Source organism: Hyperolius riggenbachi, chromosome 3 (assembly GCF_040937935.1).
Source record: "Hyperolius riggenbachi isolate aHypRig1 chromosome 3, aHypRig1.pri, whole genome shotgun sequence".
Lineage (NCBI taxonomy): Eukaryota > Metazoa > Chordata > Amphibia > Anura > Hyperoliidae > Hyperolius > Hyperolius riggenbachi.
This window is the reverse complement of record NC_090648.1, coordinates 346,315,168-346,337,778: the sequence shown is the minus strand read 5'-3', so window position 1 is coordinate 346,337,778 and position 22,611 is coordinate 346,315,168. Positions and strand designations below refer to the sequence as shown.

At 43.7% G+C, this 22,611-nt stretch overlaps 1 protein-coding gene across 2 annotated transcripts in view; it reads left to right on the top strand.

Annotated features, from left to right (window-relative positions):
* The first annotated feature begins 1,928 nt into the window (after positions 1 to 1,928).
* Positions 1,929 to 22,611, top strand: part of CLTB (clathrin light chain B) — a 59,103-nt gene continuing 38,420 nt past the window's right edge. The window contains exon 1 of one of the 2 annotated variants that reach the window (XM_068277037.1): positions 1,929 to 2,265. In XM_068277037.1, the coding sequence (XP_068133138.1) occupies positions 2,079 to 2,265 (187 nt within the window). In that variant the 5' untranslated portion in view covers positions 1,929 to 2,078. The remainder of the gene's footprint in view (positions 2,266 to 22,611) is intronic. The other variant, XM_068277039.1, reaches the window with a different exon arrangement.

Below are 22,611 nucleotides of genomic sequence, written 5' to 3'. Positions count from 1 at the left end.
AAAAAAGGAACACAGCATAGTTATTTGTGTGCTAGGCACTGTACATACACATGTCTATCTCATCAGGTCGCATGTGACTTCAGGTATCCTTCAAAGTCTCACCTCTCCCTTGGTGAGACCCTGGCCTCCTCTGGTGTTATGCATCCTAGCTTCCTCTGGTGTTTTGGATCCTGGCCTCCTCTGGCGTTAGCCATCCTGGCCTCCTCTTGCGTTAGCCATCCTGGCCTTCTCTGGTGTTCTGCATCCTGGCCTCCTCTGGTGTTAGCCATCCTGGCCTCCTCTGGTGTTAGCCATCCTGGCCTCCTCTGGTGTTAGCCATCCTGGCCTCCTCTGGTGTTAGCCATCCTGGCCTTCTCTGGTGTTCTGCATCCTGGCCTCCTCTGGTGTTAGCCATCCTGGCCTTCTCTGGTGTTCTGCATCCTGGCCTCCTCTGGTGTTAGCCATTCTGGCCTTCTCTGGTGTTCTGCATCCTGGCCTCCTCTGGTGTTCTGCATCCTGGCCTCCTCTGGTGTTCTGCATCCTGGCCTCCTCTGGTGTTCTGCATCCTGGCCTCCTCTGGTGTTCTGCATCCTGGCCTCCTCTGGTGTTAGCCATCCTGGCCTCCTCTGGTGTTAGCCATCCTGGCCTCCTCTGGTGTTCGGCATCCTGGACTCCTCTGCTGTTCGGGATTCTGGCCTCCTCTGGTGTTCGGCATCCTGGCCTCCTCTGCTGTTCGGGATTCTGGCCTCCTCTGGCATTCGGCATCCTGGCCTCCTCTGGTATTCGGGCATCCTGGCCTTCTTTGATGTTAGGCATCCTAGCCTCCTCTGGTGTTCAGCATCCTGGCCTTCTCTGATATTCGGGCATCCTGGCCTCCTCTGGTGTTCAGCGACCTGGCCTCCTCTGGTGTTCAGCGACCTGGCCTCCTCTGGTGTTCAGCGACCTGGCCTCCTCTGGTGTTCAGCGACCTGGCCTCCTCTGGTGTTCAGCGACCTGGCCTCCTCTGGTGTTCAGCGACCTGGCCTCCTCTGGTGTTCAGCGTCCTGGCCTCCTCTGGTGTTTGGGCTCCCGTTGTCTCTGTGTTTTTTCTTTAGCGTCTTACACTTCATTCCTCATTGATTTCAATGTATTTGTGTCAGAAAATGCAACCCAACCTAACCCTATTCTCACACAGAACCCTCCTCTACTTGGCAACTAAATACCCCCCCCCCCCCTCCAGAGATGCCTGGTGGGCAACTATAACCTCCCTTGGTGGACAACTAATAACCCCCACCCCCCTGGAGGGAACTAAACACTGGCAGTTGCAAATAATGTAAGACAGGAAATGTGAAAGATGGCGCACATAAGCACAGTCCATTCAAGATGCAAAATATTACAGGTTGCAATATTTTTCATTACAGAAAGCATGCTTCAATCATTCCTCCCTCTGAAAGGCAGCTTCAGTGTACAATGGTTCACATAAAATCCCAACCCTTGGTATATGGGTGTAAAAGGGGGGATGAGGGGCTAAGGTGAAGGAAGGGGGAGAGCACCAGGGAAAGGGCTGAAGGGAGAAAGTATTCAGCCTGTCTAATTCCTTATCTGTGGCTGTGCACATGCAGTCCTTAGAGCATTGCTGCAGAGAGCTTTTTTCTTATCAGTCTGTACACACCACAGAAACAAGCAGAGAAAATAAATCTCTTTTTTTATGGACTGTATGTAAATTTACTGATGGTGAAACAAACACACAACACATGGACTAGCACTAGCAAAAAGAAATGAATAATACAAATACAGGCTAGCTACTGAAAACATGGGAACATTTGGCAAGCCTTCCATTCAATATAAATGGTCATGACACAGCAAGCCGAGCAGCCCAGCATGTTCTCCAGATTGCACAGAGTTTAGCGGCAGCGCCACCTGGCGGCTGCTTCTGTGCATGTCGGCTAGCACTCTGATGTCATTGCTGTGGTCCTGCCTCTTCTAGAGTGAAGCAGCAGTCACAGGGCTGGGTGCTGTATTTGTACACAGGGAATGGCTTGCACCTTCTCTTAGAGCTGCCCTGATCTCTAATCTACACTAGTCAATAGGTCACAAGCAGCAGTGAAAAGGAAGCAAGCATGTCTGACGATTTCGGCTTCTTCTCCTCCTCGGAGAGTGCTGGAGCCGCAGTGGAGACAGAAGAGGATCCAGCTGCCGCTTTCCTGGCCCAACAAGAAAGCGAAATTGCTGGGATAGAGAATGACGAAGGCTTTGGGGCAGTGCTGGTGGGCAGTCAAGCTTCTTCCGTGGAGCAATCAGACTTTGGTAAGAACCTTTGAAAATGCTCTTCTACGGTGATCGGAGTGCCTATGTATTCTTGCTTACAAAGCTCTCCTGCTGTATTGTGGAAACTAGAGAAATAAGCACTTTTTTCAAGGTCACACAATGGATGCTGTAGCAGGTGCAGGATCCTCTGTAGGATGTTCTGATGATGCGTAGTCATTAGCATCCTCCTCTACGCTCATCAGCCTTCAGTTATATCTTTTTCATATTGATTTGTTGTGTTGAATAAGTGTGTAGGTTACATGTAAAACGAAATAAACATACACAATGTTACGTTATACAGGATGTGTACTATTTGGTATATTTAATGCAGAATAATACACAGTTTTGCTAAAATTAGGATAATACCTGCCCTGTGGGCTTTTGTTGTTGCAGTAGATTTTTTTTTTCACCACTCTTGTCCTCTTGAAATCTCAGTTGTGATAATGTGGTTTCCACACACCACGAGGATAGGATGACCAATAGATGTTAGATTCTAGTAATCTGATAACAGCAATTGGATAACAGTTGGTGCCAGTAGACTACTGACAACCTATCCATACTTCTGCGGGTACCTGAGATATGTTGGCCACCAATGTGGAAATCAGAGTCATTTTACATCCCATTGTGTAGTATGAGGGGCAAACAGACTGGATACAATCTGAAAAGTTGGTTTACATGGGTTTGCATGTTGCATAGATGAAAGGAAAAAGTGATATTATATGATTGTTGCTTGATCATCTGTGGTAGTATTGGGCTATCAGCTGTACAGTCATTGGCTATTCCCTAAAAGTGACTCCCACACAATGAAATAGCAATTGGCCACATTGGAGTCTTTCAGTAGATCACTGTCTCCTGCAACACTTTTTTCTGAGTTGCCACTGTTTGTAACGTTTATGGCAGCTATATATGGGTTGGTATTGACTGTGTAAAGTTTACTGTAAACAATCAGTACACCACATTGCAGCACTTGGTGTTGATACATATCAGTAGTTTTGTATGTCTTGGTGCAGCACAGAACAATCTAGCTATCAAGCAACCCGATGTCTGTTTGGTGAAAATACACTACCACTCCCAATCATACATTCAACTGTCTGAAATCATCAGCCAAAAAACCCCCACCTGTGTTGGGGTCTTTCATATGGGCAGCTGAAAGCGGAGAATTCACCACCTGTCAGCTGCTGTCCTACACCGACTGGCACTTATTAGCGCTCAGTACCTGTGGTTGACAGACGCCCTCCATGAAGTCATACCTGAGTGCATCCACAGTCATGCTCAGACATGACATGTCATATTTCTCCGTCAGGTAATGCCACCTTGGCCTCGATTCATAAAGCATTCCCGCATGCGGAAATGCTGAAAACAGCTCACTTTACCGAACACTTAGCAAAATCTGTATTCATAAAGGCTGTTTCTGCATGAAAAGCCGACATTCCTGAGAAGAGCGATAAATAACCACCTTGTGCAGTGATTATCTTAACAAAAGTAACAAAATGTCAATTTATAAAGATTAGAGGAAGCGGTATGCAGACGGGGATTACCGCTACCTCGGATGTGGCGAGAAGCGTGCGGAATACAGTGCAGTGAATGGGACAGACCTCCCAAGCAGCAGCAGAGAGAGCAGCGCACTGAGGAACTCAGCCAGCTCCTGTGTTTTCGCAAGCCTACCGACAGCCTACCGCCAGCCTACAGCGGGAAATCTCCGCTCTGCTATTGCAACTGGCAACATTTTATGAATGCCTACCCAGAAGTCAGAAATACCGAGCGCGGAGTTTCCCCGCACTGATTTACTTCACCGAACACATTTTTTTGAATCGAGGCCCATGTGTCAAGTGCTGACATGCGTGGTGATTCAAGCTTTACCATTCAGCTGCATTTTAATTGCACCTGAATGGCGCTTGTGGGCAGAAGACAGGACACTAAACTGCCTGACAAGAGCCCAGTTCAGCCTATTGTCTAAAAGAGGCCTAATCCAGCGACTGAAGAATTACTGTGGCCTAAGGGGTACTGTTCTTAGCTGGTTTCAGACCTTCCTATCTGGCAGGACAAAGCAAGTATGTCTGGGCACACACTACTCTAATCCAGTGCCACTTGCCTATGGAGTTCCACAGGGTTCTGTACTATCACCATTACTCTTTGCAGTCTACATGCTCCCACTGGGCAAAATAATCCAGAACTATGGTTTAGGATACCATTGTTATGCAGATGACACACAACTGTATCTGTCCTTCAAGCCTGGCACCCAAGACCCATCAGCATCCATAAATGCGTGTCTAGTGGATTTACAAAATTGGATGAACACCAGCTGGCTGAGGCTGAACTCTGACAAAACAGAGGTGTTGGTGGTAGGTGGTCCACACATGATGGATAAAGTTCAAAACGCTCACCACCTCAAACTAGCAATTGGGGGAGATACTGTACAGTATAAAGACTCTGTGCGAAACCTTGGGGTGATCCTGGATGGAAATCTAAAACTCAGACAGCAGGTATCAGCTGTCGTCAAGTCTTCCTTCTTCCATCTAAGAAATATAGCGAAAATAAAACACCTTATCCCAGCTGAAGACCTACCTGCCCTGGTTCACGCATTTGTATCCTCCCGCCTAGACTACTGCAACGCCCTGTTAATCGGATCTACAGATAAGGTTCTGCGCCCCTTACAGCTAGTACAGAATGCTGCAGCCAGACTCCTAGCCAATGCCCCCCGCAGCTCACACATCACCCCAGTACTGCAAACTCTTCACTGGTTGCCAGTAAAATGGAGAATCAATTTTAAGATCTGCCTGCTGACATTCAAGGCTCTACACCACATGGGACCCAAATACATAGCGGATCTATTGGAACTTTATGCCCCTCCATGCACCCTCCGCTCTGCCAACAAGATGAAGCTGGTTATTCCCAGGATACACTTAACATTTGGTGCTCGGGCCTTTTCCTATGCAGCCCCCACTCTATGGAACTCACTTCCACAATCAGTACGAGAGGCTCCTTCTCTGGACAGCTTTAAAAAAAGGCTAAAAACTCACCTCTTTTCCCTAGCCTTTGAGACTGCATAATGCAGGGTCACAGCGCTTTGAGTCCCCAGGGAGAAAAGCGCTATATAAATATTATTGTTATTGTTATTGTTGTTAATGTGCTCAAGTATTGTTCTCTTACTATATACACTGATTGTTATCTCTCTATATATACTTCATATATACAGTGGTGTGAAAAACGATTTGCCGCCTTCCTGATTTCTTATTCTTTTTCATGTTTGTCACACTTAAATGTTTCTGCTCATCAAAAACCGTTAACTATTAGTCAAAGATGACATAATTGAACACAAAATGCAGTTTTAAATGATGGTTTTTATTATTTAGTGAGAAAAAAACCCTCAAAACCTACATGGCCCTGTGTGAAAAAGTGATTGCCCCCCTTGTTAAAAAATAACTTAACTGTGGTTTATTACACCTGAGTTCAGTTTCTGTAGTCAGCCCCAGGCCTGATTACTGCCACACCTGTTTCAATCAAGAAATCACTTAAATAGGAACTATCTGACACAGAGAAGTAGACCAAAAGCACCTCAAAAGCTAGACATCATGCCAAGATCCAAAGAAATTCAGGAACAAATGAGTTATAAAGCCATTTCTAAAGCTTTGGGACTCCAGCGAACCACTTTGGGAGCCATTATCCACAAATGGCAAAAACATGGAACAGTGAAGAACCTTCCCAGGAGTGGCCGACCGACCAAAATTACCCCAAGAGCGCGGAGAAAACTCATCCGAGAGGCCGCAAAAGACCCCAGGACAACATCTAAAGAGCTGCAGGCCTCACTTGCCTCAATTAAGGTCAGTGTTCACGACTCCACCATAAGAAAGAGACTGGGCAAAAACGGCCTGCATGGCAGATATCCAAGGCGCAAACCACTTTTAAGCAAAAAGAACATTAAGACTCGTCTCAATTTTGCTAAAAAACATCTCAATGATTGCCAAGACTTTTTGGAAAATACCTTGTGGACCGACGAGACAAAAGTTGAACTTTTTGGAAGGTGCGTGTCCCGTTACATCTGGCATAGAAGTAACACAGCATTTCAGCAAAAGAACATCATACCAACAGTAAAATATAGTGGTCACTGGTAGTGTGATGGTCTGGGGTTGTTTTGCTGCTTCAGGACCTGGAAGGCTTGCTGTGATAGATGGAACCATGAATTCTACTGTCTACCAAAAAATCCTGAAGGAGAAGGTCCAGCCATCTGTTCGTCAACTCAAGCTGAAGCGATCTTGGGTGCTGCAGCAGGACAATGACCCAAAACACACCAGCAAATCCACCTCTGAATGGCTGAAGAAAAACAAAATGAAGACTTTGGAGTGGCCTAGTCAAAGTCCTGACCTGAATCCTATTGAGATGTTGTTGTGGCATGACCTTAAAAAGGCGGTTCATGCTAGAAAACCCTCAAATAAAGCTGAATTACAACAATTCTGCAAAGATGAGTGGGCCAAAATTCCTCCAGAGAGCTGTAAAAGACTTGTTGCAAGTTATCGCAAACACTTGATTGCAGTTATTGCTGCTAAGGGTGGCCCAACCAGTTATTAGGTTCAGGGGGCAATTTCTTTTTCACACAGGGCCATGTAGGTTTGGAGTTGTTTTTCTCACTAAATAATAAAAACCATCATTTAAAAATGCATTTTGTGTTCAATTATGTTATCTTTGACTAATAGTTAACGGTTTTTGATGAGCAGAAACATTTAAGTGTGACAAATATACAAAAGAATAAGAAATCAGGAAGAGGGCAAATAGTTTTTCACACCACTGTATGTGATTTTTTTTGTTTGTTTTCTGACTTAATATGCCAACAGAGAAAGCATAGTTGATTTAGGCTATATAAAGCCCTTGTTCTAATATTATTAGCAATAAAATATATTTTTCCTACCATATATAGTTAAATTGTTACATAGCTTGTAAAACAATGTATACATACTGGTTTTTTGAGCCTCAAAATGAACATTTGTGGTCTTGTTGGTAAGATTCTTGATACGGCTATACTATGCTGTACATTTGCTATATATACTACTAGTAGTAGTTATTGTTTGAACCCTCCTGTTCATCAGCTGAGCAGAGAGAGAGATCTGAACAACTATTGCTGGTAAAAAGTCACCCAGACCAATTAGTCAAGTAAAACTCTTCCATGTGTTTGTACTTTTACAATCGTCTGAAAAATGTAAACATTTGACCACTGTTCAGATGCTTTAATAGTTTATTTAGGGAACATTTTGAGTAAACTGTCCCCACAGAAGACACCATATGTGTTTATTGAACACAATGGAACTGTTTCACACAACATGAATTCCACAGCTGTCACCATCATTAGTAGAGTGATGTCACTGAATGGCCACAGTCCCAATGGATAGCTACCACCACTGCTATCCATACATCTGCCAGCTACAGTCCAATACCACAAACATATTACAAGGATCTATGAAAACTGGAGCAATGCAAATATAAGATTGCTGCACATAACAACCAAACATTGGTTCCTAATTGGTATTTGAAGAGATTGATGTTAAAAAAAAAAACAACTAAAAAAAAACCCTAAACCCCTTAACTAGTTCCCGCCAGCTCACAGGCAGGTACTTTTAGAATGTAGACTGTAAGGCCTAGTGGATCTCCTGCCTTCTTTCAGTCCCTATGACCCAATTTCCTCCACAGCCTTTACCTTATGTGGTGCGTCCCCACTCAGTCAAGGGATGACTAGTGAGTCCTCCTAGCTCTCGCAGCAAGATATAGGGACTGAGGCCAGAAAGGCAGAAGTACTACCAGAACCCTACTAGGCAGGGCACAGACTATAGGGTAGTCATGCAGTCAGCAACGGTAGCCTCAGGAGGAAGTGTGGTACCAAATGTTAAGCATGAGGCAGTCCAAAGCAGGCAGGGTCATACATGGGAAATCAATAACACACAGTATCTAAAGGTAGGCCAGGGTCCACAAGCAGGCATTGATCCAGGTGACATACAATACCAGGTCAAAGGTCAGGCTAAGGTCATAACACAAGGCAATTCCAATAATCACACCAAGCAGAGTAGCAAACAGGAAACTAAATGCTGTCCTGGGCAAGGGAGCACTGGACAGGGACACCGACTGGGACAGGGACCAATCAGGTGGGACTACAAATCCCAGAAACCCATTGGCTGCCAAAATAACTGAGTGGTCAACTGGTCATTCACCTAATACTTGAATTACTAACAATTCCCATGGGCCTGCTAGCAATGCCACTGGAAGGTATAAGACAGGCGTGTGGCAGGGCATAGAATGTCTGCTCACTCATGAACGCACGCATATGTGCAGAGCCACTGGAGATGCCACGTGGTCAGGAAGTGACCTGACTGCACCATTCTGAGACAGAAGCTGGATGGAGGAGCTGGTTACGTTGCTAGAATGCCAGTAAAGTGTGTTTGTAACAGAAGCACTGTAATACTTTTAGCATTCACGCTAAGACTAATAAATCCCTAGTATAGGGTAGCAGCCTTTAGCAGCCATTTCTATAGCATTTAGCAGGCAAGCTACAGTCTACTCAGACACTTGGCTAAAGCTCAAGCAGGCAGGAATGTGTAGAGGAAGCTTCTCCAAACCTAAGCCCAGCCAAAATGTGCATTAAATATTATCCGAGTAGCCACTATATGCTACCCAAACACTTAGCAAAAAAGGGGGGTTGGAACAGCACTCATGAAACCAGTGTTCAGCAGTGTGCAGTATCTGTCCCATGCTCCCACTGGCTTAATCCAGTAGTAGAGAGTGAATGTCCGCACCAATGCTCCAAAAAAACATGTCTGCATTGTACAAAAAAAAAATCAAAACAACACTTCGCATGCATAGTTAAACTTTAAAAACACAAAAGTTAGATACTCCAGAGGCTTTCTCTGTCCCCCTCCACCTCGCCGTTCCTGTACTGGGACCCACTGAACCTCCTCGACAAGGGCTTGTCAACAGGAGTCAGCCACACTGCGCAAGCACTAGACGGCTCACGCCTGTGCAGTAGCATGGAGCTGATTGGTCTCTGCTTTATCCGCCTATCATAAGCAGCTCCAAGCTACTGCGCAGGCGCAGTGTGGCCACGCTTGTTCATGTTGGGAACGTGGCCTCAAACTTGTAGAGGGTCCCGGCATGCAGCAGCAGTAGTCTTGCTAAGGTAAGTATCTGACTTTTGCGTTTGTAAAACACACAGGTTTGCTTTGCAATTCAAGTCAAAGGAGCCTTTCTACACTTACCGTGTTGCGTTGCATCGGAAATGTGTTCATCCAGACGCACAGCTTCCAGTGCAGTGCTTGCGGTACCATGCCAGAGGCTGTGCGCCGGGATGAACACATTTCTGGCGCGACACAATGCAGTAAGTGTAAAAGGTTCCATTAACGTATGGTGCTTGAGGTAATGGAAGTCAGTGGGTGAAGTGTGAACGACAGCACAGTACATCGTGGCACGCATACATGGACCGACGCGAATCCCGATACATCACTGACCTTGTCAGCACACTCTGCCGCAGGGTCATATGTTTGTCATTTTTTGCATTGCGGTGAGATGTGGCAGTATGGCATTGTACCGCAACGCAAAAATCAAGTGTAAAACCGGCCTCAAGCATCCTCATGAAAGTTTCTAGTGCTCACCAACTGCCCACTGTACTTTGCAAATAAATCCTATTTCATTTCAAAACAAAGCCAGGCTGCCCTCATCCATTCAGCGGATAATTTCCATAGCACCATTGACCTGCCATGATATTAATAAATAAATATTCTTCTGGCAGCACACATGTAATGCCACTGCCAGACACCTATTAGAAAGGCCTGTGTGAATAAAGCTGTCAGTTACTATGGAAGCAATGCTTTTAACAGGATTTTTACACAGTATCCCTACGGTAATCATATCTTGGGCTTGAAAAACACTGTCTCAAATTTACTAAGCTGGATCAAATGACAGGCAGTGTAGCCTGACTGTGCACAGTAAGCAGGCCTCAGGCATGAAGCTAGTAGTGAGTTATTTCATCCTGTGCATCTCTGGCAAGCTGGGCACACAATAGCTTGTTTCTAGGTGGACGTGTGGGTTTCTGCTGTTTCTTTATACTTAGTTTCATACTTATATCCGTTTAAAATACAGTTATGGGGCCTGTTTTGACTGATATGGCTGGATTGTGCAGGACATCTATATGTTCCAGAGGGGTTTGCTGTTCTCTGCTCCCTGCAAGTGCAGCACAAAGCTGACACTATATATCATAGTGAAGTGTACCCCCAGGACATATGGGGAGGCTGGGATAGACAATGAGGAAATATAACAGAACATGCTGCGTTCAGCTTCACTGGGCATCCATAAAAGCCTGCAGTGAGCTCTAGAGGTGCAGGTTCTGATAAAACACAGAGCTGTTATTCCTTGTATAAAGCATGCATACATCAGTACACAAAGGTTTTATATATTTAGAAATTCCCATTTGTAAATGTTAAGTAACTGCATTGTAACCTGAATCTCCTATACATTGAATGCCATGGCTCACATTGGGGTTTGCCCCAATAATGGTTAAACTTGTATTTCAGTTTTGAATTAAGAAAATACAGTGGAAGTGAGAGTGAGAGTCTTGGTTATCCGGCACCAACAGGGATTGGCTTCTGGTTGCTTGAGACTCAATGATAAAAATAGGCCTAGCTATAGGACTATACTCCACACTATATACATACCATAAGCTAGTTGCAGCAGTTCTTTTTTTATTAGTTCAAACAGAAGAATGCCCCTTAGGTGCCTAACCAGGAAAGACCCCAGGAGAGTGGGAGCAGTGATGAGTGGCACATTGGTTCCTGTACTGCAGAGCTGTATGCTGTCATTTTCCAGGCCCCTTATCAGGACAGTCAGTGGGAGTACTGAGGAGAACACTTAGAGGACCCCAGGAGAGTGGGAGTACTGTTTAGAGCAAAGATGTTGAATTCCAGTCCTCAAGGGCCAGGGTCCTCACACATTTATGACACAGCTCATATTCATTGTTGGGACTGAATCAGGAAAGGTGTGATCCATCAAGCACAACACATTTCTCCATTTTCTAATGAGCAGGGCTGTGGAGTCGGTACAAAAATCCACCGACTCCGACTCCTCAGTTTAGGATTCCTCCGACTCCAACTCCTCGACTGTAACATGAAATACGTCTCTTCACTGCCAACGCTTAGGAATTTTAAAAGACAACTGAAGTGAGAAGGATATGAAGGCTGCCATATTTATTCCCTTTAGTCATAGACTAAAACTAGTCCTTGGTAAGAGTACTTGTAAAAGGTACAGGCCGGAACAAAGAACATCTATCAGGCCCTAGGCAATGTAAGTGTGGGTACATGTAAGAGTGATGGGCAGGTACTCTGCAGGGGAATATGGAGATTCTTCCTCTATTACACATTCTTCATGCACAATCTGAACCAGGTTTATGGGTGATAGACAACACCTCTGTGTTCAATGTGCACAACATTCTCAGTGGATTCCCTGCAGCTCTGTGGGGAGTGCATATGTAGAGTATAGTAATACTCAGGGCTGTGGAGTCGGGCAATTTTGGGTGCCTGGAGTCGGAGTCGGGAAAAAATGCACTGACTCCGACTCCTAATGAATTTGTAACTGTAATTAAAATAGAAAATATGATAAAATGTTCTATTGCTCAGATAATAGTCATTAAAAATAATGTATATATACAGTAATAGCTGTGCTCAGTCCACAAAAATGAAATAAACCAATCAAAATTAGTTACTTGTGCTGCTTCAATAAAGCAGTCCCCGTATTTTTAAAGTCAGATATACATATCTGATTGTGACTGTATATATGATGTGTACACAGGAATCTCTTATATATACTAAATAACATCTATGCTGTAAGAATAAAGCCTGATGTGTAGCTGTGTCACTAATAGAGATGGTCAATGAAATGGAAATAATTCTGCACTGATGCTGATTTATGCAAATGTATGCACTCCCTTTGCTGATGAAATCAAATAATTTGATATGTTGTTAAAATTTGGTTTAGTGACTGCAAATTAAAGGGTACCTGAGACGGATGAAAAGTAAAGTTTTATACATACCTGGGGCTTCCTCCAGCCCCCCTCAGGCTAATCAGTCCCTCGCTGTCCTCCACCACCCGGATCTTCTGCTATGAGTCCTGGTAATTCAGCCAGTCAGCGCTGGCCGGCCGCATTCCGCTCCCACAGCCAGGAACATTCTGCACCTGCGCAATAGTGCTGCACAGGTGTAGTATGCTCCTGGCGGTGAAGTGTGTGCATGCGCACTACGCCCGACTGGCTCAAGTACCTGGACTCATAGCAGAAGATCCAGGTGGTGGAGGAGGACAACGAGGGATGGATTACCCTGAAGGCGGCTGGAGGAAGCCCCAGGTATGTATAAAACTTTAATTTCATCAGTCTCAGGTTTACTTTGTTACACAGTAGGTACTATACTCTACATATGCACTCCCCACAGAGCTGCAGGGAATCCACTGAGAATGCTGTGCACATTGAACACAGAGGTGTTGTCTGTTTACAATCTCCTTATTCCCCTGCAGAGTACCTGCACATCATTCTTACATGTACCCACACTTACATTGCCTAGGGCCTGATAGATGTTCTTTGTTCCGGTTTGTACCTTTTACAAGTACTCTTACCAAGGACTAATTTTAGTCTAAAGGGAATAAATATAGTAGTCTACATATCCTTCTCACTTCAGTTGTCTTGTAAAATTTCTAAGCGTTGGCAATTAAGAGACGAATTTCACGTTACATACTTTTAATCAACAAAATTGTAATATGCAAATTAGAGGAGTCGAGGAGTCGGAGTCGGTGGAATCCTAAACTGAGGAGTCGGTGGATTTTTGGACCGACTCCACAGCCCTGGTAATACTGTGTAACAAAGTAAACCTGAGACAGATGAAATTAAAGTTTTATACATACCTGGGGCCTCCTGCTCATGAAATCAAATAATTTGATATGTTGTTAAAATTTGGGTTGGTGACTACGAATTAAATGGTACCTGAGAAGGATGAAAAGAAAAGTTTTATACATACCTTGGGCTTCTTCCAGCCCCCTTCAGGCTAATCAGTCCCTCGCTGTCCTCCTCCGCCACCTGGATCTTCTGCTATGAGTCCAGGTACTTGAGCCAGTCTGGCGTAGTGCGCATGCACACACTCCACCGCCGGGAGCGTATTACACCTGCGTAACACTGTTGCGCAGGTGCAGAACGCTCCTGGCTGTGGAAGCGGCATGCGGCCGGACTGCGCTGACTGGCTGAATTACTAGGACTCATAGCAGAAGATCCAGGTGGTGGAGGTGGACAGCGAGGGACTGATTAGCCTGAAGGGGGCTGGAAGAAGCCCAAGGTATGTATAAAACTTTTCTTTTCATCCTTCTCAGGTACCATTTAATTCGTAGTCACCAACCCAAATTTTAACAACATATCAAATTATTTGATTTCATGAGCAAAGAGTACATTTGCATAAATCAGAATCAGTGCAGAATTATTTCCATCTCATTGACCATCTCTATTAGTGACACAGCTACACATCAGGCTTTATACTTACAGCATAGATGTTATTTCGTATATATAAGAGATTCCTGTGTACACATCATATATACAGTCACAATCAGATGTGTATATCTGACTTTAAAAATACGGGGACTGCTTTATTGAAGCAGCACAAGTACCTAATTTTGATTGGTTTATTTCATTTTTGTGGACTAAGCACAGCTATTACTGTATGTATAAATTATTTATGATGACTATTACCTGAGAAATAGAACATTTTATCATATTTTCTATTTTAATTACAGTTTAAATTCATTAGGAGTCGGAGCATTTTTTTCCGACTCCAGGCACCCAAAATTGCTCCGACTCCACGACTCCGACTCCACAGCCCTGCTAATGAGGATATGCCACCCCTGGAGTCCCATAGAATTACATAAAGATTAACAAAGAGAACCCTTCTATAGCTGGAGAATCAGTATCATTTATGTAGCAAACAAAGACCAACTAAAATATTGGAGGCATATAAACTTAAAAAGTTAGGCTACTGTACTGCTCTGTAACACACTGATTTGATTTGTGGTACTAAAGTACAGTATAGATGTGACACCCTGTGCATAGCATTAACTAGTGCACAATTCTGCACATTTCATTTCTCATTATCTAATAAGGATGTTTGCAAGGTACAACTGAAGTGAGAAGAATATGGAAGCTGCCATATTTATTTATTTTTAAACAATACCAGTCAATTTTCTGCATTGATATCCGGTCGATTTGATCATATTGATCAAATTTGGCAGATATTGATGCTGCAACATGGCCATCCGATTGATCGTTTCAGTCAATTTCCGGCTGAACTGATTGGTTGAAAGGATTGATTGACATGCCAGAAAATCTTGGTCGCAAGGGTTTGAGCTGGTTCTCGGTGGTAATGGCGTGTACATGTGCCAGTTTTACATGGTACAGGCACCCACAATGTCAAAAAGATGCTGGACCCCGAAGGAGGCAAGGATTTGCACCATCTTGACAGGCTCATAGGCGGGAGGGGGGGGAGTTGGGGGGGGGGGTACACATATTTGGGGGAGACATCAGCACTAGGACGATTTCTAATACATTTTATGCTGAAATCTATTGTAAATCTGTCTGCAGTGTTGATCAAATTCAGAGAGGGATATATCTGATGGTTGACTGGGTGGCAAATTGACAGGTGTATGACCACCTTAAAGTGTACCTAAGACTGAGACTAAAAATGGATAAGGATTTATACTAACCTAGGGCTTACTTTAGTCCTCTATAGTCTGTCTACTTAATTGCCATCCTTCCGATCCTCTCCGTTCTCCCGCAGTGTGGCCTGGTAAACTACCCAGCTGGCCCAGTCTTGGACCACTGCACATGGGCGGTCCCAGCCGCGTGCACCCCCTGGTCACGCTCCCGTTACCGGGAGCATTATTCTGTACATGTGCAGTTCACAAAGGCTGTAACTGCGCGGTACATGTGGCCGGGACTGTGCATGCACAGTGGCCCACAACCTGGCTATGGAAACGGATTCCACTGCAGGAGAATTGAGAGGATCGACAACGATTGAGCAGACGGACTACAGGGGGCTGGGAGAAGTGTAAATCCTTATCTATTCTTTAGCTCAGGCTTCCATTTAAAGAGACACTGAAGCAAAAAAAAATAAATGATATAATGAATTGGTTGTGTACTATGAATAATTACTAGAAGATTAGCAGCAAAGAAAATATTCTCATATTTTTATTTTCAGGTATATAGTGTTTTTTCTAACATTGCATCATTCTCTCATATGTGCAGATTACACAACACTCAGCATTCAAAATGATTCTTTCATAGCAGTCTGTGAACTAATGACCTCTCCTCTGCCAGAGGAAAAGTAAATAGTTAACTAACAGTTGAGATAATTAAAGTCAGATAACAAGTCCCAAACGTGCCAATACTACCACCGACTCTCCCTATGGATTAGCTGCTCACCCTCAGTTTTCTTGCTATAAAGCGTGGTCACCGGCAGCCATTGCCATCAATCATAAAGAAGCATAGATTCTAGAGCCAATGTAAAAAGTAACATAGCGTGATCCTGTTTATTAAAAATATATAAACCCTGCTACACAGTACTGCTTACAATGTGCATTCTTTAAAATCAGCGTATCATGTAAAATACTGCACCACGAATATCAGCGCGTCCGCCGGCCGGGTGTAGTCACTACACCCGGCTGGCGGACGCGCTGATATTCGTGGTGCAGTATTTTACATGATACGCACATTGTAAGCAGTACTGTGTAGCAGGGTTTATATATTTTTAATAAACAGGATCACGCTATGTTACTTTTTACATTGGCTCTAGAATCTATGCTTCTTTATGATTGATGGCAATGGCTGCCGGTGACCACGCTTTATAGCAAGAAAACTGAGGGTGAGCAGCTAATCCATAGGGAGAGTCGGTGGTAGTATTGGCACGTTTGGGACTTGTTCACGGCTCCTGGTAGTGTGTGACATCTCACGGAGGGTGATACAGTTGCTACGTTACACCCTATGTCCCCCTCTCTGTTTCTTCTCTCCCCTACATGTGTTCGGTGAAATATACAAGCGCAGCAGTATTGGATTTATTTGAACTGGAAAAGCCTACACAGAGGACACTGCCTGCAGCCTGGACTGGATTTGAGGACTTTTCTTAAGCACTTTGCGCAGCATTAATCCTGAATTTAAGCAGATAACAGCCCTCTCCTAGACTTTGAAAGTCGTAGAGATTTTAAAGGTCTCAATTCACTAAGCTTAACTCCTGTCTTTAATTACTCTTCTGAGCTGTTTTACAGTTATCACCATGGTGATATAATTGTGATAACTGTAAAACAGCTCTGAAGAGTTATTAAAGACAGGAGTTACTCTTAGTGAATTGAGGCCAATGGCTTTTTGTATAGAGATAACAACTGGAGTTTCTTAACTCTTCCTGTACTGGAAACAATTAGACTGATGTATCTGATCTTAATGTTTTATTTCTTAGCTGTGCTACACATACAAATCATAATATCATAGTTTTTTTTTCGTTTCAGTGTCTCTTTAAAGGATACAGGAGACCAAAAAAGTAATACATCTTTACTAACCTGGGACTTATTCCAGCCCTTAGAAGTCTCTATGTCCCTGACCGCACTTCCGCTCCCACCTGGTCTTCTATCACCTCTGTAGCGGCCGGCGGAGCAGCACGTGTTTTACATTTTACTTTGAAAACACTGCAACATTTTTTGAACAATTAATTTAAAATAATATTCTGGTAAATACATATAAGAAACTGTGCCTGACCTGGGGCTTAAATGCACAGTCTGATAATATGTCCTTTATACTATACTTGCACCATTGTTCAGTGTAATCGTTTCCTGGTTCCTTTGCTTTATCTTCAGAGGTGTTTATCTTCAGAGCTGACATTCATGTGAACATTGTGAATGATTAGAGGTCCCTTCATGGCTTTGACATTTCCCTTCCTGGATATGTAGAATGAAAGGGAAATATATTCTTTACATGAAAGCTCTTAGATGGAGCCGATCCTTTGTATTGTACAGACTAGAACTAGAGTAGAAATCTACAGTACATTATCTACTCCAACTAAACATTCCACGTGCCTCTCCTGTTACACCATTTTTTTTACTACTCTCCTTTCCTTGTCTGCTCAGAAGTCAGTAGTAGAACTGGGCCAATCAAATTCAACAGGAAGTGCATTTGAGTGGCTCAGTTCCCAGCTGCATACAGGTTGCATTAAATCTGCATCAGGTCCTTTCTTCCATGTGTAGTTCCTGGCAGCCTTTTGTATTTACAGCCTATACTTCTTTATGTAGCAACATCTCTTCCTTGTCCAGCCGCCCAAGGCCTGGGCCTTTGTGGTCTGTCCAGAAATAGGCCACACGCTGAGGGAATTGTTCTCCTACTCACCCCGTCCTCTCAGTGGCACTCTGTTATGCGTCAGCCCTCTTCCCCCTCCATAGCAACAGAGCATGTTGCCTGCAGGCCAGTGATGCATCTGATCAGACTCAGCCTCAGTATGTCACCTGAAGGATTGAGTCCCAATTCCTGTCAAGCAATAGTATGTGTGTACAAGGCTTCCGTTTCATTAATGATCTGCAATATTATTTGTAACATTAAAAGACCAATAGTAAGGTTTGGGTGGAGGAAGGGGCAAGATCAAACATAAACCATTCCACAATACATTCAGTAGATGAATTTCCCTAATCATATCCGCTATTGTCATGGAGTTTTACATCTCTATCCTCCATATGATCTGCTTTATTCTGTTGTTCTCAAGATGGCTTGGTTATCTTTGAAACTGGCAATAAAGCTATAAGGTATAGATAGTAGACATGTGCATCTCTAGAAGTATGTTTCATTGTCTTCTTTTATGACACTCCGTGTAAACCAATCTGCTAATAATCTTTTCACTGTCGCAAACATGGTTGATTCAGTTTCGACTGATTACAGTCAGTTTATTCATTGAGTGACAGCATGATCATGCGCACAATAGGGGTGAGCCAGTCAAGAACCATACACTGTAGTGTTATACTACAGTAAGCAGTATTAAACTAGCAGTGAAATAGTGGTGGAGTCAGTTTTTGATGAGATGTCTGACTGAGAAATAATGCAGCAACATGATCAATGAATAATTTCTAAACCAAACAGTTTTGCTGTTGGAAGAATCAATCATTTGTATAAGCACATGGCTCACCTTAACCAACTTACATGCTGATAGCGCAGTGTTAACAGCAATGACCTCAGTTGGCTGCTGTTCCTCAGAGTTCCTCAGAGTTCCACCTGTTTATGATTCCTTGCTTACATGTATGATGTGAACCTTTGGACTCTCTACTACACTTCTGGGCAGTATGATTGTGGCAGTCACATACACCTGGATATGGATAAAACAGTGCACTTATCTGCCAATTTTTGAACTTGTAGTAGGTCATGGTTTCAACTGAAGATGTAAATGTTCTGCACATGTACCCTTACCACTTGCTACCTTATTAGAAGTAGCAATAATTTCAGTATACAGATATATATCACAATCATCAGAAGTTGAAAGTACACTCTTTCAATGCTATGGATTTACATATTAATAAGCAGATTTTAGCATGTTCTAAAATTATTTAAACCTGAATCAAAAATGGAAAAGCCATGAGTGCAAGCTATGATTCGGTATCTTTAGAACCACCTCTAGCAATAATAAATTGTTTTCTGTATGATTTTACAGTCTCTTTTATCATTGTGGAGAAATTTTGGCCACTAGTTTACCACAATATTTCAGGTCTCTCTGGTTTGTGGTTATTTGTTTATGCACAACTCTGTTAGGGTCCTACTACAGCATGTTGATTGGGTTTAGTTCTGGACTTTGGCTGGGTCATTGTAACAGCTTTAGTTTTTTTTTTTCAGTCATTCTGTTGCAGATTTACTGGTGATGGATGATTGTTGTCTTGCATGACCCAATTTTGATCAAGCTTTAGTAGTTGTACAAATGGCCACACATTTGACTTTTGAATACTTTGGTAAACACAGGAGTTTATGGGCGACTCAGTAACTACATAGTTCCCAGGTCCTATGGCAGCAAAGGTAACCCAAATCATTACCCCCTCCACCACTGTGCTTGACACCTGGTATGAGGTGTTTGCGCCGTGTTTGATTTTCACCTAACATGGCAATGTGCTTCACGGCCACATATTTCCACTTTGGTCTCATTTATCCAATGGACATTGCTCCAGAGGTCTTGTGATTTATTCAGATGCATCTTTGCAATCTAAACCATGATGCCGTGTTCTCATTAAAGAGTAGAGGCTTTCTCCCTACTGTTATTAACTTTAACATGCTAACTGAAGCTTAGTACACAGGTACGAGTGCTGTCACCTATAGGGATCGGAACATGACAGGCTAGAGCCACATCTGTTGCAATGGAGGGGCGAGGAGAGAAGACACATGGTGCATGATGGAGGGGCTTCCAGCAGTCTGGCATTCCCGATCTTTAGGTGACCTTGGGTAGCTCCTAAACACATGCTCCATTCTTGGCCAAAAAGATCCTCAGCCCCCTTGGCCAAGTTTAATCTAGCTTAAGAGTAAGTAACTCTTGTTTTTTTTTTTGTTTGTTTTTTTAGGGGGGGGGGGGGGGTTGCAATTTCTTTGAATATTGCACAGTCTGACCCTGGGGTGAATTTTCTTGTATGTGCATTTCTGGGAAGATTAATGGCTTGACTCTAATGTTTTCCTCTTGTGAATAATCTTTCTCACTGCAAAATGATAGACTTTAAATTGTGATGAAATTGATTTTTAACTTTTCCCAGATTGATGGACAGCAACAATTGTTTGTTGTCATTATCCCTTGTGTTACCAGACACCTAAATACTCCACACCAGCAAACTGCCACTTGCTCTTATAGAAGTGGTCACACATTCTGATGATCAATCAAGTGCTTTTGATTAGTAGCACCTACTGCAGCTGATTCTTAATTCCTATAGAAAGGTGTATTTCATTTTTCCCACATGTGTTATATTGAGTGTGAACTGCAATGGAGACTGGATAAACTGTAGATTTTAATACAAATCCTGCATGCAGCGAGTTAGAATTACGCAATCAGTTACAATGCAGTACTGTGAACAACCCCATAGCATTGTATGGGCAGTGAGTTGACATGCAGAATTATTCTGCAACACAACTGACTGAGCACTGTGAACCTAGCCCTTAGCCTTTATTATTTTATAAATAAATAAAGACAAAGTAAAATGTGTTGCGCTGTTGTTCACCCAAGGTTATATTTACCAGATTTTTAGACCCGTTAAGGATCAGATGTCCTGATACACAAAACCTCAGAATTGAGAGAGTGTACTTTCTATTTCTCATGGCTATATATAGATGCCATTCTCTTAGTTATCTAATTTAAATCAATAGGCTACTGGTGTGTGGACCATGGTTTTGTTCTCCAGGGAGATGCCACACAACGTAGGGTATGTATAAGTGATTATTTATCTAATTACAGGGGAGACTCTGCAGATGTGAACAGTACATGTTATTTTTATGTCCAGTATCTGGAAGTGACACAGTTCATTGTAATTAGCCACTATTTATCTATGTTTAAATAGGAGGACTGCTAATGAAGCCAGCACTAACATATTGTAAAGCTGCATGCATTGTGCCACTGCCAACATAGTACTTGCCAGAGTTTAGCGGTTGTCTTTTATGCTATGAGATTTTCTTTATATGTACTCCACACTAGTCAAGTTAGGTAGACAAGTAACAATGTCAGCAAAATGCCAACCCTGATCGATATTCTACGATTGTCGTGATGGAAGCATACCAATCAATCTGTCGCATTGCATGATTAAACTGTAACTAGACGGTAACTAAAATAACGCATAATCTGTAACGATCGGTGGGCGCAGAGAGTATCTGATTACCGGTGATCTGCAGTATCACCGGAAATACAGATATATACCAGATTATAAGTGATCTGCAGTCTCACCGATAATCCGATTGGTGTAACAGTAACACATAGAGGACAAGGCCTCAATGCAGCAAGGAGTACTGCACAGATTCCTTCCGCAGACCTGAGCTCTCCAAGACGGGAGGAGTCAGACTGACAGTAGGAAGGACAGACTGAAAGTAACCTTCAGGAGGAAGGATCACTAACAGAGCGAGGAACCGCCTCTAACAGTAAGGTCGGTTCTCGACGTCGGACAAGCCAGGTCGTACACACACGGACAGATAAAGTACAAGATCAGGAGGCAAAGGCGGAGTCAAAGTACAGGCAGGGTTCAGCAACGGGGTATCAGATATATCGGGGTACAAAATCAGGAGGCAGAAGCAGAGTCAAGGAACGAGCCGGGGTTCGGCAACAGAGTATCAGAAATATCGAGGTACAAGATCAGAGTTCAGGAGGATAGTCAAAGCAGGCAAAAGTCATAACATATAATGACAATCAAACTAGTACTTTAGCTATCAAATATCTAGCTAAGTGTAGGATTACAGCTCCAGCTGGTCCCGGCACACTTCAGGATCTGACTACGGATCTGGGTGCTCCCACGTATGTGATCGCACGCCAGACAAAGAGCAAGTGAATAACCAGCAGTATATATACTCTAGGACCTTTCCAGGACCTCCCTAATTGCTGGTCCAATGGGAGCAGTGGAATTTGTCAGCTGACCCAGCTGGTCAGCCGACTCCCTTCTAACTGCTATTTAAACTCTGCCTCTGTGCTCGCGCGCGTGTAAGTCTGAATCTTGGTGGACTATCAGTCCCAGCCACACCAGTACTGTCATGCAATGTATCTAGTGCGGGGGCCGCCTCTGATGCGGATTCCGCCGTTACCGATGCGGATTCCGCCATTACCAATGCGGATTCCGCCGCACTGCCTATGCGGCATGCGGCGTTTTTTCCGCGTTGCGACGCCATGCTGGGCGCGGAAACAGCCGCCTCACCTTGAGAGATGGCGGCTTTTCCGCGTTTCCTTACAGTACCCCCCCCCCCCCCGAGGAGTGGACTCCGGACAACTCCCACCAGGTTTCTCGGGGTGTAAGGCATGAAACTCCCTTTTTAATTCGTCTGCATGCATGCGCGTCCCCGGTACCCATTGCCTCTCCTCAATGCCATACCCTTTCCAGTGCACGAGGTATTGTACCGAGTTTTGTACAGAGCGTGAATCTAGAATCTTCTCCACCTCATATTCGTGTTGGGCATCTACCAAGACAGGAGGAGGAGGAGTGGGACCCACCTGGACTGCTGGCTTAAGAAGGGACACGTGGAAAGACCTCACCCCCCGCATGCTAGAGGGAAGATCAACAGTGTAAGTAACATCATTGACTTTCCTGACAACCGGGAATGGACCCACA